General features: G+C 34.0%; 2 protein-coding genes across 3 annotated transcripts; one reads left to right on the forward strand and one right to left on the reverse strand.

Annotated features, from left to right (window-relative positions):
* Positions 1–2,948: 2,948 nt before the first annotated feature.
* Positions 2,949–5,199, reverse strand: LOC135121389 (diacylglycerol kinase 1-like). Of its 2 annotated transcripts, none has more exons than XM_064045707.1 (13): positions 5,135–5,199; positions 5,044–5,074; positions 4,864–4,968; positions 4,744–4,813; positions 4,639–4,683; positions 4,464–4,552; positions 4,082–4,199; positions 3,936–4,014; positions 3,745–3,886; positions 3,605–3,678; positions 3,433–3,547; positions 3,297–3,376; positions 2,949–3,245 (listed from the first exon to the last, which is right to left on the reverse strand). In XM_064045707.1, exons 1-13 carry the CDS (start codon positions 5,148–5,150, stop codon positions 3,076–3,078), a joined length of 1,134 nt encoding a protein of 377 aa, XP_063901777.1. In that variant the 5' UTR covers positions 5,151–5,199; the 3' UTR covers positions 2,949–3,075. The 2 variants fall into 2 exon arrangements, with proteins under 2 accessions (XP_063901777.1, XP_063901778.1); XM_064045708.1 differs by having other exon boundaries at positions 3,118–3,237.
* A 2,119-nt stretch (positions 5,200–7,318) lies between these two features.
* Positions 7,319–9,526, forward strand: LOC135121394 (uncharacterized). The gene is made up of 11 exons (XM_064045713.1): positions 7,319–7,331; positions 7,857–7,990; positions 8,101–8,188; positions 8,257–8,315; positions 8,371–8,481; positions 8,539–8,643; positions 8,709–8,807; positions 8,865–9,021; positions 9,079–9,190; positions 9,249–9,331; positions 9,392–9,526. Exons 1-11 carry the CDS (start codon positions 7,319–7,321, stop codon positions 9,484–9,486), a joined length of 1,056 nt encoding a protein of 351 aa, XP_063901783.1. The 3' UTR covers positions 9,487–9,526.
* Positions 9,527–16,611: the final 7,085 nt, after the last annotated feature.

A 16,611-nucleotide genomic window follows, 5' to 3' on the forward strand; every position in this document is an offset into this window, starting at 1 on the left:
ATTTTCTGTATTTTAGCGTAGAGAAGAAAGCAATTATTAGCCTAAATTACTAGCGACACCGGACGATATTTACATATACACGAATTATTAACCTGTTAGAAAAGGAATGCAGGTTCTGCAATTATAACTCCTATAATATTATATAATTAAAGAAGAAATATTTATTAAATAGAAATTTTTTTATAGAAAAAATTACTAAATACATAAATTTTTGCAACATAAGCTAAAAAAATAAATAAGTTTATACGTTAGCTCACTGCCACTATATAAGAACCTAAACATGAAGATAGGTAATAGAAGGTAATAATAACCCACTTTAATAAAAATGCAAGTTTGTAAAATAGTTAATGTGTAATAGATAGAACTCTTAAAACTTTAAATTAATTTTTTTTTATTTACTTATTAGATATAACTCATATGATAACAGGTGTATTCAAAGTTACTTAGGAGAGGTTAAAATGGTTGGTAGTAAACAACACCCCTTTTTCCTTGTACAATTTTTTTTTGATGGCTATTTACGTATTTAAATAAAAATATTTATAGTTGTTTCATTGCATTATAGAAAATTAAGAAGAAGTTAAAATTTTCTTTAGAAAAGTTCAACGTAAACCAAGTAATTAACTCACAACTAAATACACCTCTCTGGAAAGTTATGACCTAGTAGAAGTTTTAAAATACATAAAAAGTTATCTTTTTTCCATTTTTTTATTAAAGCTTTGTTTATCTTTAGATATTTAGGCAAACAACCTGTGTTAACTTTTTCAACGACTTGTTTAGTTGCGTTGTACAGATCAGCTACAACGCCTAAATTATGTGAAACCTTGTTACAGCTTTGGTAATTCCATCACAGCAATTGAAAAGTAGTGAAAGTAGAGGAGCCACCCGACACAGTGAACCTTTAATTTTTAAATGTTATTAAAAATAATTGTCTGCCTTCCTATTTAGGTTGAAACTTTTTTCCTGTATATCGCGAAATGCAAGGTGTAAATTATAATATATAAATGCTTTCTCAAAATATATCATCTTTTGTGTGTAGTTCCTGTTATGGCTTATTTACCGTGGTATTTAAGTATCCATAATAAGTTCTACCTACCTTTATTTAAAATATTTAAACGAACGGTTTAATTTTTTAATTTCTGCTCTTCCATAACCCGGTCATGTGGCTGAAAGGTTAGAATTCGAATATTACACCTCTTCTTTTTCCATTACTAAAATTACATAGCCCTTCCGTTTTAGATGGAAGATTGAATTATGTATGAGTATTATATGAGACACCAATTATGGTACGAATTTGTCATACGGGAAGTTAACCCATTTCCTTCCTCGTACAGAGCATCAGGCCTATCTAAGACAACTATAAATGCCAAGCTAACTAAAAACCTCGATTAAGTTTTTAGCCGGGTTAGATATCGAAATTCTCAATTATTATTTTTTTTTAAACTTTTTTTTGATAATAACTCTAACACTTTTGAACCAACCGTGAATCTCAAGTTTAATAACTACAAAAGAAAAATATTAATTTTAAAGATTAGAGCATTAACTTTGGAATAGAGAACATTTTAAGGGTTTAAAAGTAATGTGATGCTTTTCTTTTAATACTTATATATTAAGGATTAAACAAAATAAGGCTTTATATTAACTCGCTGTAAACATCTAGTTTATCAACAGTCATATGCGTTTTAGGGAACTAATCAAGGAAGCGGATAGACAGAGAAGAAACACATCGCTACTCTTTGTGGCGAGGGTGTATACGGAGGACGCTTAATCTGTTAGAGAAATTCTCAGGTTAACAAATACAATTAGTAATTAGTAAGTGAACCTCCGTTTTGCTCTTTGTACTTTAATTTTTTAAATCGAAATATCTTAATGCTTTTATCTCCTTAAAAAGGCCAATATATGTACATAAGTTAGCTTAACGCAATATACTGTGCACGTTCGCTTATTTTAACATTGTAAAGCAAAAAATATTAGGTTCTGAGGGGACCCCAATTTAACTCTTTTTTAACACCACCGTGAGCTAAGCATTTATAGTAAACAAGAGCACAGTTCCCTAATAAATTCACTGTGGATATGTGACTGTTCTAAAATCTAAGTCTGAAAAAATATAATTTAGACAAAAAGATTTTTTAGAGCTCTACTATATACTTCCATAATCTCTATATAAACCACTAAATACACGTATTACCTTTTGAATTATTAATAAAGTGGGCGAATGTTACTTAACTCTCCATTTACTATCTAGAGCCTCACCTACTGCGCTCTGTACTGTACAGTAGCACGTGCTATCCTTATAATTAAAAACCCTTAGAGCTATAGCTAAAAAATTGTTTCTTGGTAGTACTGCAGCGGGTATGTCAAGAGGAACTGGTTTTTTGTAGTTTTTATAGAAATATTTTCATCAATAATTAATTATTATCAATATTAAATAGTATTGAAAATATAAAGAAATGGATGAAGCCCAGCTTGCCCAATTTTTATCTCTTCAGTTAGGAGGTAAAAAAAAAGACCCCAAAACACTGCAAAGGTTAAACCTTTTGTAAAATATTTATCGTTTTTTATATTTTTTAGTAGTTATAAAGAAGTGAATTTGTTTTTTAAATACGCTTGTATATAAAACACTTAAACTTCGTAACTTTTTTTAATATTTATTAAGCTTATATTAAAACCAAGTTGCTAGACAACTTATATAATTTGTAGGATTGAGCAAAAAAATTTATTTTTAGTAGACACCACATAAACTGTTATAGTCTTATTTAAGCTATGCGAAGGGCGATACTATAGTTTTCAGAAAATTTGACTTGCATAGTTATTTTTCTTATTCCTTAACTTTTTTTAGGGAATTCTTTCGGAATTCTTTACTTTTTGGTGTTAGCGCTTTAGTAATTCACTTTTTTAGTGAAGTACTACTTTAGTTAAATTACAAGAACCGAAATTTATAGTTGCCTATTAAATTAATTTTTATTATCCTGAATAAAAAGTGTTTTCCTATGAAGGAATAGCTCCGGGCCTCTTCCCGAGTTTATTTTTAAAAAAATTTTGTCTGACAGTAGTTTGATTCTAAATTCTTTATAGCACTCAACAACAACGACACTTTTTTCGATTAATACAAACATAAAACTTTGATTGTGTGTGGTGCGTTATGCTAATTGTGCAAGCTTCTTGGAAAAACGCTTCCCCGTCTATCTGAGCGGCGATGCTTTGTTTAAGTTTTAAGTAAATTTGCTTTCCCTGCGCCAGCTGAACACCTTAAATTTCCGTAAAAAGATCTACATACTTTGTTATGATAAAAGATTTACAGCTACTGAGCCCAAATCTACAGCACGCTGCGTGGATCAACGACTTGAATCCCAAAATTTCAATCACTTTATCGTCCGTTCTACTCTTTATATCATTAGTGGTGGCTTTTTTTGTAAGGTTGGTAAGTAAAAAAACCTCTGCGGAAGAAAAGTTGCTTTGACGTTTTTCCAAGGCTTCGAGCCCGCCGCGTAACTTGGGATGTTGAGGAACACGATAGACTCGAGACCCGCTGGGACCGTCAAAGCGGATCCTGTAGAAAAAAGCGGTGTCTAGTTAGCGAGCGGCGATAGAACAAAATAAAAAAGACCGTCCACCACGACGTCCACGGCTTCGTGCAGGGAAGTGTTATGGAACATGCTCGCGAGGGAGTGCAGGGGGTACCTGGGGGGCCGCGTGGGTTCTTAGTCAGCGAAGGGCCGAGACTATACGGGAAGGGGAGGGACCCACCATAAGTACTTATTGAAGCACTGCGTGGCGTAGAGTTTCTTATGTGTCTCCCGTGCCTCGTGGAAACGGAGAGAAACCTTCGCATCCACCCCAAGGCTGAAGTAGTTGTTGAAGATGAGCTTCCTCGAGGGAATTTGGTCAACTTGAGAAGAGAGGATTAGTTAAAATTATAGCTGTGATAGCAAAAGTACCTGAAGGAGTTAAAGGCATCATCAGTAACTTCCATCGATCAAGATAGGCGACCGAGGCGGGATGGTCATAGCAAATTCCCTGTTAACAGTTATATATATTAAGTATATATATAGCGATGCACAAAAATTCATTGCACAAGGATTACTTGTAAAATCTTTTTAAGATGCGAAAATTCGTTACAGCTTCCACCATAATTAAAAGTACGGGCCAAGTCGTTACCGGTTCCAAGAGGTACAACAATTACGGCAGGCACATTCTGAGTCCTGTTTTACATGTTTACAAGTATATATAAAAGAAAAGACAGTAGAAAAGTAAAAACTGACGCCCTGCTGCGATACCTAAGCAGAGAAATAGAGATCTTCACACACTTCAATAGAATTTAAATTTTTTTTATAAAATTGTTATTTTTGATGTCTCGTACGACTTATACACTAATTTACAATTCTGCTAGGACTGAATTTACTAACGTAATTCTTACAATAAAAATTTAGATTGTGTTAAGTTATTTTCGCTTTAGTATAAAGTACGGGTAGCAAAGCTTGTCCATCTCCTGAAGAACCCACGACACCGTGCCGTCGCCTCCCATCACCAGTACCGTGTGCTCCACATCTTTAAACTGGGTATTAAAATATTTACAAAAAAAGCACACGAAGTTAACGAATAAGACTAATAAACAATATAATATTATATATAAAATTTCACCAAACGCAAAGTTTTCCCAGGATCCTCATTGTTTAAAATAACAACCTACACAAGGGCCGGGATATTTAGGAAATAATATATTTGTGATAAAGAGAAAAAAGTCACCTGAGAGGAGTTTAGTCTTAGCTTGTCAGATAATTTAACGGTTAAACGTTTCCCTGTGTTCCCTCCAGATCTAAATAAAAACGTTTAAAATAATAATCAAATATAATACCTAAACTTTGCCTGTAATTGGTTATGACAATAAGGGGTTTTTTGTTAGAATTTAGAGTAAAATCGTGAATTTCTTCACTGTTTACAACCAGAGAAGATCGTAGAGCAAATCTTTGACTACAGAAGCAATTAAAAGTATAATGAAATAAAACTTTCCGATTAAAGCAATGACTAAACACTAACTGAACTTACCATAATTCATCCCAAGACAGAGGAGATGAATCTAAAAGAGTTTAAAACATAAGTTTACAAGCTACATCGAATAACTATTAAAGATACTAACTGGGTAGATAGTCCATTAGCCCAAGGAACAAACTATGATAATAAATTTAGCAAAGTCGCACTATGTGTATATAACGTAGTAAGCATTTAACACTAAAACCTTAATGTGACCACCTGGATGACAATGAAAAGCTAACTACAGTCTACCATATGCAGTTTAAAATAAACCAATGAGATCAATAAATCAGACTTACGTGCTATATGAAAAGCTATTACTTTTCATCTTAGTTACAGTAGCGACCCCAATTTTCTACTTGCAGTTAAATATTTTCGTAAAACTGTAGGTACTATATATTTTTTTAATGTTTATGTAATTATTTTTTGATAAAGTTTTGTATTGGCAAGTTAAAAGTAAATGCCGTCATTAAAGACTAAAATATATGCTAATTCAAAAGACCTTATTTAACTTTAACTTTAGTTAACTAAAGCAATAATATAATACTACTAATAGATAAATATTAATTACTAATTTCCGAAATAGGTTGTTAAACACCAACTATAGTGATATATAGTCAAGGTTAGTGTGTGCTTTAGAATACTCCAAATTTTAGCAATTTAGGAGCTAAATTGGTTTCCAATTCTCGTTTAAACGGGACAATTTAGTTCATAACTATCTTTTCTTATAACGACTGTGGTAGTTATTGGCATAAATAAATATTACTTCTATCAAATTTTTCACCACGCCAAAAAGTGACGAAGTATCAAGTTCTAATACATCCCCCCTCCTTAGTAAATGATTTCATTTTTATTACAAATAATTGGATACATAATGTATTCTCTCACGACCCCAAATCTATAAAACAAATTTCTCTTGGGGGTGGCGGGTCCGAATCAAGCGATCGAATTCATATCTGCTAGATTCCCCCACATGCAGCTAGTCAACCAACCACTGGCGGACTTTTTCGAACGCAGCATCAGCCTCAGAGTAAAATGAAGGAAATGGAACTATAGATTCAACCTGTAACTATCAAAGGAGATATAGCGCCTCCATGATGTACTAATGCTAGCTTTATGCTTTTCCAGTATTAAGAGCAGTCCATTAGAACCGTGAGGATACACAACCTTTTGACTCTGCTATGTACAAGATGTCTCTAATAACACCCTTATGACAGGGCAAGGCAACCACGATCTTCGTTGTTTAAGCATTCCTCTAAAGGTGAGATAAAGGCAAGAGTGCTCAACCTCACTATATAATTTCAGCTTAACCCAAAGGAAAGCAAAGATAGTAAAAGATTATTAATCATCACGATATATATCTGTTATTACATTTGTCGTGTAATCAACCCTTCCACCAGCGAACTTAAACCAACAATCACAAACCCATTATCATAAGCTGAAACTGTAAAAGTCGTAGGTACTATAGAACCCACAGAAGTTCTCTGGTCTGCCAGAGTTTTTACCATTTTGTGATAAGAATGATAGTCAAGACTCTGAGTAACTGTACTGTAAAGAATTTATTTATTATAACGACGTGCTAACCAATTTTATAAAACATAGTTTTTAATACTTGTCAATAATCTATGAAAAGTATTAATAATCCAAAGCAGAATTCCCATACCAATTTTATATGCTACGTAGAGCTATAAATAACAAGTTGCCTAGTTTTAAACTTTTCTTAATACAGCTCGTGCGAGAATATAATAATATATACGCTGTAATTGCTAAGTAAAAGAACTATAATAAATATAACTATGTGAAAAAAAGTAAATCTACCTTACATATGTAGTAAAAAAGTTAGCAAGAGATAAATAAAAACAATAGCTGCGAACTTGGCACTTTTTACACCATTTTCAGAAGATAATTAACCAGATTTCTTACAAAAAGTCATATAAAGGTCCACAATGTAAAAACTACATAGTGATACCGTTCTTCTTACGTGGGTCTGAGTAAGTAAAAATATTAAAATACTGTATATACGATTGGTAAACAACAATATTGTAAAGAATGATATAATGACAGTAAAGAAACATATAACATAGTGAAACTATATAACAAAGCCCCCATGAATCTAAACAATTAAAAAAATTATTTTATAAATAATATAATACGACTTTAATTAAAAAAATTAAATGAAAACATTACACCGAAAAGGTACCCAGACTGGAAAAGACATAAATAAACTGAAGTAATAAATTTGTAGTACAGAGGCTGCAGTTTTATCAAAATATATTTTATACTTATATAGATGACGGCGAACAGTTTCTGAAACTAGCGTAGTAAATGCTTTCTATTTAATACAGGCTTTATCACTGCCAAAAATATATTACTTACACTGACTCACTTCTTACTTTACTTAAAGTTCATTAAAAAGCTCCAAGCGAAGGTAATGACTTTTTCAGTTGCACTTAATGCAAAAACTAGGGTCAACGTTTTATATAATAACAAAAATGTGAACTTGATAAGTCGCTAGCTATAAGTACTCGTACACGCACCCTTGCAACCTATATAGATACCCTCGCACACAAGTTAAAATCGTGCAAACAAGCGTTGAAAGTAAAAAAATAAGAAATAATGTGAGTGGATAGAATGTAAGAATCACTCACATGTCACTACTTTTATAAGAGACTACAATTTATTCTACAATTTTTGTTTTTAAGAAATGCTGCTTGTAATTTCCGCGAGATTTTACTCTCATGTATATCGAAATAATAGTCATTTTTATTTATCGATCCTTTTTTTAAAACACAATAAACTGGATAGAGCTTTGTTTTCTTCTTCTCCAGTTTTTGATCTTTCTTCCAAAAATAACGAAACTGAAGGATACTCCAAGCTTGCATTGAATAGTAAAGCATCCTTTGAGTATGACGAAGCAGTTAAAAAAGACAAGAAAAAGGGGGCTTCTTTTAGTCCTATAGCCGTAAATTTTATAATTATCTTTTTACTTATTAATTTTCATATACGTGGGTTGACTTTATATTACTATAACTTTTATATAGTTATTTATGTTATTTTTATTAATATTAAAAGCTTCTTAGCTTTACTTCAATTCTTTTAACGGGTTGCTTTCTTTACTTTGGAAGACCTGAACTTGATTCCCTAAATCCTAATGAAAGCTGTTAGTATTTCAACTTTATTGAGCAATTTTTAAAATTTTTCAACTACCTTTTTATTTATATTATACAGCTATATCTCCCGTCGCATTTGCCAATAGAGCGTGGCGCAGATTGAATAATTTATATTATGTGTTTATTATGTAAAAAAAAATTATTTTTATAGTATTTCATTTCAATCGTTTAGTCCTTCGCTGCTCCTTCCGAGAACAAACTTCTACCTGATAAAAATCCTGAGTTACCTCCATACACCCTGCTAATTGAAATTGATGATGTGCTTATTAAGACGGAGTGGACTGTTTGTTTTTGTAAATCTCCTCGGGTTAGGTGTCTTTTAAACAGTTTCACCCCCCAGACTGAACACGGTTGGCGTGTGAAAAAGCGACCCGGCGCCGTTCAGTTTTTAAATTATCTTTGCCAATTTTACGAGATTGTTCTTTTTACATCCTCCTCCGCTATGGTTTGTATTATAGCCCCCATCGTGAGTTTTATAGTTCATTTATGCTATGCTGTTAAAATAAGTAGAGTGCCGCTCCCTATGTGGCCGTTTTAAATAAGTACGGGACTGTTTCATATGCTCTATATAGGGACTCCACCCGTTACGAAAACTTTACTTTTATTAAGGTCGGTTTGTTTTTTACTGCGGTATATCTTACTAGTAAAGTTTGAGTACCCGTATAGGATTTGAGGTACTTGAATAGAGACTTGTCGAAAGTAGTTCTGGTAGACACCGACGAAAGCCACTACGCATTTACTCCTGAAAACGGCTTATGTCTCCCCCGCTGGGATGGTTCAGCGGATGACAAAACCCTCATTGAGCTGCTCCCTTTCTTTGAAGGTTCGCGTTATGCAATTTTCCAGCGCGGGGTAGTGTTACTCTCGCTGGGTATATTAGCCTTGGCCCTTAGCGATCTTGGTGATTTAAGGCCGACGCTCTCTCACTATGCCGGAAAGGACTTCCACAGCGAGTTTATAAAAAATCAGCGTCTTTTAAAGCTTCAAGAAAAGTACTTTATTTATAATATAAAGATTTGGTTGTTAATTTTTTGTTTTCTATTTTTATAGAGAAACTCTGCAAAAAAATAAAGACAGAGTCGAACGGTGGTCCTTTTCTTCACTTTGGCCGAGTCGCAGGAATTTTCGCGAAGGTTATTTTTGGGTCTACGTAGCTCGTTACTTAAATTTTGTAAATGTTTTACTATTGACAGCGGAATCGCTGGTTAAATCTGTTGAGGACGAGGTTTTGGCTTTTGAGAAAAAAAAAAAAGAAGAACTCCAACAACAAAAGAAAATCCCTAATTAACTACTCTCTTTATTAATCGTCCAGTTTTTAGTTCATGTTATTCTCGCCTTTAGTATCGGAAAACTACTAAATTATTCTTGTCATCTCTAACACCGGAAGACCTATTTTTATAATTTATTAGATTTTTAGGGTACCTTATGTAGTTATTAATTGAATATTAAAATTTACCATTACGGAGGTTTACTTTCTGGCTCATATTTAAAAATTTTATATTTTACGGCTTAATTTTGAGGCTAATTTACTTGTAAGTCAGAACCACGTGTGAAGACGTTGGGTATTAGCATCATCCAATTAATTAATTTTTTTAAGTTTGCTTAGTTTTGCAGCCCTCTCAACTCTTTTATAACGATTAAATTAATTCGTAATTATAATGCCGGCGATGGCATTGGATCACTTGTGCTTTGAACCTCGTAATTTTTGACTCCTCCGCCTTTTTTTAGTGGTATAAAGGTGGATTAGGCGGGCATACTGCTTCGTATGGCTTTTGCGCGGGTAGCTGCCATCTATCCATACTACTATTTTGCTTTCGATAAGAGCCATGTACTTCTCTGTCGCGCATCACCTTCTGCATCCACGACTTAATGTTTTGATCTTCCTCCAATCCAGCCGTCCTACTACCTCAACATTTACAGCTAATTTCGATGTGCTTGCTAGTTGGTGCCGTTACTTGGAGCCTCTTATTACGCAACACAGAGCAAGGTACTTTTCATAATAAATATACGCTTTGCGCTAACAACCTTGTTGACTTTTAACGGCATGGACATTTAGCGGTACCCTTAGGTATTTCACCTAAGGGCATTTCAATTTTTTTTTTTTTGTGTTCACTAGTCAATTATCAGGTGGTCTAGTTCAGGTAGCGATTTTAGCGTAATATTCTCTCTCTTTGCAAAGTTTCCCTACATTCGCTCAATTATGACATAAACATTTTCCCTCCAGCAGTATAGCGTCCTCGCCTCAAGTGCACCTCAACATTTTGAAACTGCCGGCCAATCTTAAAAGCAGTGCCGTAGCCGCTTACAACGGATACTGCACACGCTAACCGTCCTTTAGCGGGAGAACTAATCACTTTCGAGTTTATATACCTTAGTGTGCAAAGTTGGGTGTTTATGTTAACCACAAAGTACACAAAAACAGATCAAGAAAAAAAAAAACTTGTACTTGTAGGCAATTGGATCTGTGAGCTCTAGATTGTTCGAAGTTGTTAAGTGAATTAGCACCTGGAAAAATCCACAAAAATAATTATTTAGATGATAGAGGCTATTAAGTACGGTAGATCTGGTGTCAGCTAGTTTTACTGCATTGTACATTCAACGCAATAAACATTTCTGTATTTTAGCTTTCTACTTAAAACGTCTTTATATATACTTGTGCGAGAGTTCCAGCGTAAGGTTTCCGTACTTAATTATGTTACTTTCTTATATCGCAACGGATTAAATAGTTCCTAAAGTACCTCGCAATTGCTAAACCTTTAGATGCCTATACTAGTATCTGGAACGAAAAGAATATTAATATATAGTCTGTAATTTTAAATTTAGTATTAATGTAAGAATTTAGATTTCATTATGGTGCGCGCACCGCGCTACACAGTTAAAAATTGCAACAGTGCATGCAGCGAATAGAGTTTAAATCCTCAACTTTCCCGAACATATTCAAATTTTAATAAAACACCTGTGAAATTTTAGCTTATAAGTAATCCAATCTCTTTTTCATTGTCTCGTTAACAGTACCTGGCCGTCGCGAGGCTAACGAAAATAAAGCCACTTCTATACGGATCTTTTTTTTCTTCTTCTGTTACTGAATTATTTACATCTAAGGTTGACACACTACAGTTATTCAAAATTAGAAGAGGGTCTATAGTATTGCTAAATCTGATTTACAATTTGGAAAAGAAACCCTCTGCGTTTATGGTGTCGTCAAGTCATTCCCGTTATAGGTTATGAACAAAGATTTTATGTAACTAATCCAATAAAATTCAATGCGTTATATTAAAATTTATAATAATACCCAATTAACAATGATTTACAAATCTATCTAGATATATAGATTATTTAATTATATATTTAACTTTGAAAAAATAAACAGTGACCGCATCGAAATGGGTTTCTCCCTTCTGGTGATGGGCTCGTAGTCGGGGTGACCTGGCGGCAGTGGGTGCTGGCAGGTATCTTCAGATGGCCTCAGGTCTTGCGCCCCTCCCGGTGGTGGTTTTTAGCGGTCATCCGCCGCACTAGGTCGCATTGCAGGGTTCCGGGCCGGATATTTTCCGCTTCTTTTAGTTTTCTGGGACGGCCGTTATAGCTCTATAAAGAGCGTATCCCTGGTGGACGCTCGTGCTCCAACCCTGCAGAAGAGGGGAATTCGTAGTAAGCGGCTTAAGGTCTTAAGAAGACCGGGCGTAGCATGCCAGTGTTAAAAAAAAGTGACCGCATCGGTTTATATCATTAAGTCATCTTTACTTCTCCTGATTTTTGTTTCATTTTATTTTTATTATAGAACCCTTACATATATATAATTGTCCGTATTAATTTTTATATCGGACAAAGTATTTATCTGCCTGGGACGCACCTTGAAGTTATATTAAATGTTAATTTACTTGAGGTAATATTGACATTAGGGAAAGAAATATATAAGAAATAAGTATACTGTTAAGAAAATTTAAAAAAATTTCGTTTACTATAATGTGCTGTCTTATAAAAATTATACAAGAATTAAAGTTAATTTTGGAAGAAAAAATTATAGATTTTTTTTTACCAAACTAGAAAGCTTTGCTGTAGAAACCACAGTTGTGGTCCACCTAGAATAAAGAGAGCTCCTATAGTTAATTTAACTAACAATGTCTTGAACAGAGGTGTTTATAGTATTGGGGTTAGTAAATGGGTAAGTAATTTGGTTTAGCCCCACTGGGCCGTTGAACGATACATCTCATATAAAAAAGTATAAATACTCTTAAGTTTTTTAATAAATGAGATTAATGTTTATTATGTATTTGGTGGAGGCAGGTGTGGAACCTTGGGTTCCTTAAAATCAGTTGTATTCATCAAAGGAGTTTACGAAATGCATGTTGAAAAGTAGTGAGGCATGTACTGCCTAATGGATTCGATGTACTACAAAGGAAAAGTGATTATGACAAATTTAACTATAAGTTGGTGGGGGTTGATGATGATACTCTCTGTGAACCTACTAGATCTGTTAAAAAAAGAATTATTAAAGAAGGGCGCAAAAATGGCGCCGAAGCCCAGAAATTTTTCACTGAGCATCATTTTGCGAGGAATACTTTAAAGAAGTTGGTAATACTGAGAAAGAAATGGGTTAGTTCTCTGTTAATGAGAAATAGCAGTTAGTGAGATTGAAAACTGGTGGTATGACGGGATCAATGTTTAAAAATTAGTACAAAGAATTTATAAACTGAAATGGGATCCTGCAAAAGTCGAGTTAAAAGATTATTTTAGTCCTGTTCCGAATAGTTATGTAATAAATGATAAGTTAAAAAGCAGAGTGAGACAACGAGAATACGAAAATTTTTTGAAAGTAGAATTACTAGAGTTATCAACAGACTAGGAGTGAATTTATGAGCAGGTAGTAGTTTTAACATGAGATGGCTAAAATTTCCGGAGAGGAGATACAACTAGAACCGAACCTTATATGAGAAAGTGCGATAACTTGAGAGGTTTGAACAAACAATGCGTTGGGTACTGCGGTTCTAAGATGGGTAGTCCGCGTTCCTCGGTGAAAAATTCAAGAAAATTCGGCCGTCTGGGTTATCGACACGTCATTTCCAGGTGGGTTGCTAGGAGTTAGGGTCCCGCGTACCACAAATGAGAAAGAAAATTTTAGAAAGGGTATCAAGATCTGAGGTAATAAGTGGGTTGCCGGGCCTTATAAGCTGCAATAACCGGTATGGGCCCCTGGCTAGTTAAGTAGAGGGGGTTCCAACCTTTTCAAGGCTTTGCAGGGCTGGCAAAGATGACACACTGTAGCGAATGTTTCGCCTGGCTAAAACAGTTGTGTCTCCGCCCCCATAACCAGGCGATTCTGGCGGTAGTCGACGAGTTGCAGAGTTTGAATGAAACGTTAAGATGAGCCTCACATAATACATAGATCGATTGTTTCGCGTTGCTCCAAATCCTGCAACTCTTGTTTCCTGTAAAGAACGCCGTTCTGCACTTTAAAAAGATGGGTATGATAAAGTGCTCGTGGTTTTCAAACTAATTTAAAAACCTTAATCTGTTTTTTTTAATATTATTGATAAGGATGTTGTCAACATTGAAAGCACTTGTCTTCATGGTTAAATTCGCGGTATGAGAAATTGACGGAGTTACGCTAAAAGGGCTGTTTTTAAAGCGTTGGTAAAGCAGTTTGATGGCTGGTGTAGGTCTTCACGGATAATGTTTTTAGCAGGATAGATAGCGAGTGGCTTCACCCCAATCTGCACAAGTGGCAGGACTTTATCATACTTTAGTGAAAATTTGCCTCGCGGAGAGCGAGATGTCTTGTATGCGTAAGTCTCCCTGGACGCTTTGGACGTCGGATCGCTATAGATTATGCGAATGATAACTATTCCTTTGGTGGTTGGCAGACGAAATGTGGTAGCGCTTCTTCACACATAAGCGAAGTGATGGCTTGAGACTCGCCTGCTGTGTGGGAAAAATCTTAATTCCTTAACGTAATTTCCTACACTTCCTATTTCGAAATCATCGGCTTGCAGAAGATTTAAAAATTTAGTTACTTTTTTCGCAGAATTATTTCACTTAATAGAAATTGCAGCCGCGCAAGGTGGATGGGGAATTGTTGGTGGTATTTCGGGTTTAGGGAAAAGTATTACATTTTTAAGTCAAGACTATCTTCGTGCTCTCTAAAAGGTATATCTGCGCCTTTGCATATTTTAGTCACTGTTACTATTAGTAAAATTGAGTTTTCAGTGATTATACCTAAAATTTCTTTAATACGGTCGTTACAGTCAGCAAGGCTACTTGCCAAATAGTATTAAAAAAATTTATTACGACCACCACATGACTACCACTTATTTTTCTAAATTAGTAATACTATTATTTTCACTATTATTAATATTGGTGTAATTAATGTCGTTGATCTATTTTTTAGTTTTTCTATTATAAAGACACTTCCTTTATTCTACTATATACCTTCTTTTTAAGGCTCCTTTAGTGTTTGGAGAGCGTGATTGGTAGGAGAGATTTTTTTTAAATCCTGTAACTTCACTTTTACAACCCAGAAGTTTTTCAATAATAGCTAATAGTATTTGCTTTTCGTAAATCGACTTCCAAAAGAACTTATTCTAAAAAGGTGTGATATTTACAGTAAAGACTAATTTAAATTAAATATTTATAGGAAAGCTGTAGTATAAAGTTGAAGTGCACGGGCCACATCCAAAAAAATTTTTTTTTAATAACTTTGACTATATTCTTTGTGTTGGTATATAAATATTTTTAATTGTTACTGTTATACTTCCACTATAACGTAGTATTTTTTTTAGTTTTTTATTGCCACTTCAGTTTAACTGCTAACCTAATTTTTTCTACTACCCGTTTGTACTATAAAAATAAATATTAATTCTGTTCAACTATGTAATTCCATTGCAATTCAATTTTCAACTTGCAAAATTTGTGGACAAATCCTACGGGACGCTTTTCATAAATTAGAATAATAGTTAATAGATTAAAATTAGCAATTACCGCCTAAAAAAGATTATGATATAACCAAAAAATCGGGGGACCTAATGTTATCTCTGATAAAAAACTTAAAAAGCGGTCATTTGAATACAAATTATAATGAGCTGCCTCACCTGGGCTGGGGTTCAAGAAACGAGGGATGACGAGTGACTGCCCTAGAACTCGTGATTCGAAACGTTAAAAATGCATTGGGATGGAAATAACTTGTAACGTTTATGTGTTAAATACATAAAATATTTAATGCAAGAAAGGTGCTAATTTACAACAATTCGCCAACCCCTTCGGGTCATATTTTTAGTTAAATAGAGAAGCTGTGCACGATAAAAGGCTTTTATATTTCCTATCCCTTAAATTACGAATTTGCATAAAATCATAACCCTTTCGCAGAGTGGGTGATTAATTTTAATGTTATATTATTAGAACAGTTTTATAGTAGCGCTAAGTACTTTATTGCAAACTGGAAAAAGCCACAAAATCGAAGGCAACCCTATGTTTTATTCTTAAATATCTCCTATAACCAACACTTATTGGAAAGTAAACTAGCAATTGTCTTGAAGGCCCTGCTAAGGCTATAAGGTCAGCATTAGAAATCTCAGGGCCCATACAATTAGAAAACTTGCAATTTCATGGTAAAATTGGTCATATTAAAAAAGTTAGCAAAGAAATAATTGTGGCACAACTTAACTCAAATTTTTAAAAAATAATCCGAACACAGATGAGAATAATTGTTTATACTGGCGCCTATCCTCGTTCATTAAAAAAAAAAAAGCTGTAGGCTGTTGCCCGGTATGACAAACATATTTACATAATGAACGACCGAACTTTGGCTGTTATCTAATTTCTTTCGATCGTAGTGGTCATTAGTAAAATTTAAAAATTATCTTAAATCTGTAGGTAAAGTAAATAAGGAAAGATTGAATATCTGCTTTAAGAAAATAGGGTATTTATAAATAAGGAAGAGAGGTTGTGATCAAGGTAAAGAAAATATTTTTTTATCAGTGGTCATAATGTAATAGTACAGTAATGACCAGAGAATCTAATATTGTGAAGTGTGATTATATCATTATCATGATGTGAGCATATAGTTAACCTTACTTAGAAAGATACAGTAATTAGGAATATGAAATCTACCAAAATGTGATGGAGAAGAAGAAAGTTAAATATGCAAGAGAAACTAAGAACCGACGAATTTAGGGCAGTTATTGTACCTTGACATTCTGTATTGGGGCATAACGGCGTATGGGGGACAAAACTATGTTATAGTCGCAACTGGCGTTAGATCTAAACTCGTTAACAATAACTATGCGAAGTCTAAACATGAAGTAAAAAATTACTTGTTCACTGGGTAAGAAGGCACCATTAATCCATAAAAAATTTAAAAATAAATGAATTATTATTGCTTGCCGTAATTCAGGAAACTGGAACCGCCAGGGACAGT

Source organism: Zophobas morio, unplaced genomic scaffold (genome assembly GCF_036711695.1).
Source record: "Zophobas morio isolate AGI-343-1 ecotype UQ-CSIRO unplaced genomic scaffold, CSIRO_AGI_Zmor_V1 ptg000575l, whole genome shotgun sequence".
NCBI lineage: Eukaryota > Metazoa > Arthropoda > Insecta > Coleoptera > Tenebrionidae > Zophobas > Zophobas morio.

What these genes read in the sequence shown, in the direction of transcription:
- LOC135121389 (XM_064045707.1), bottom strand. An exon ending in CTGTCTTGGGATGAATTATG is followed by an intron (nt 4,969 to 5,043) that starts GTAAGTTCAGTT and finishes TTGCTTCTGTAG; the next exon opens with TCAAAGATTTGCTCTACGAT. An exon ending in TAGATTTGGGCTCAGTAGCT is followed by an intron (nt 3,246 to 3,296) that starts GTAAATCTTTTA and finishes CGGAAATTTAAG; the next exon opens with GTGTTCAGCTGGCGCAGGGA.
- LOC135121394 (XM_064045713.1), top strand. An exon ending in TTACATCCTCCTCCGCTATG is followed by an intron (nt 8,644 to 8,708) that starts GTTTGTATTATA and finishes TAAAATAAGTAG; the next exon opens with AGTGCCGCTCCCTATGTGGC. An exon ending in CTTTTAAAGCTTCAAGAAAA is followed by an intron (nt 9,191 to 9,248) that starts GTACTTTATTTA and finishes CTATTTTTATAG; the next exon opens with AGAAACTCTGCAAAAAAATA.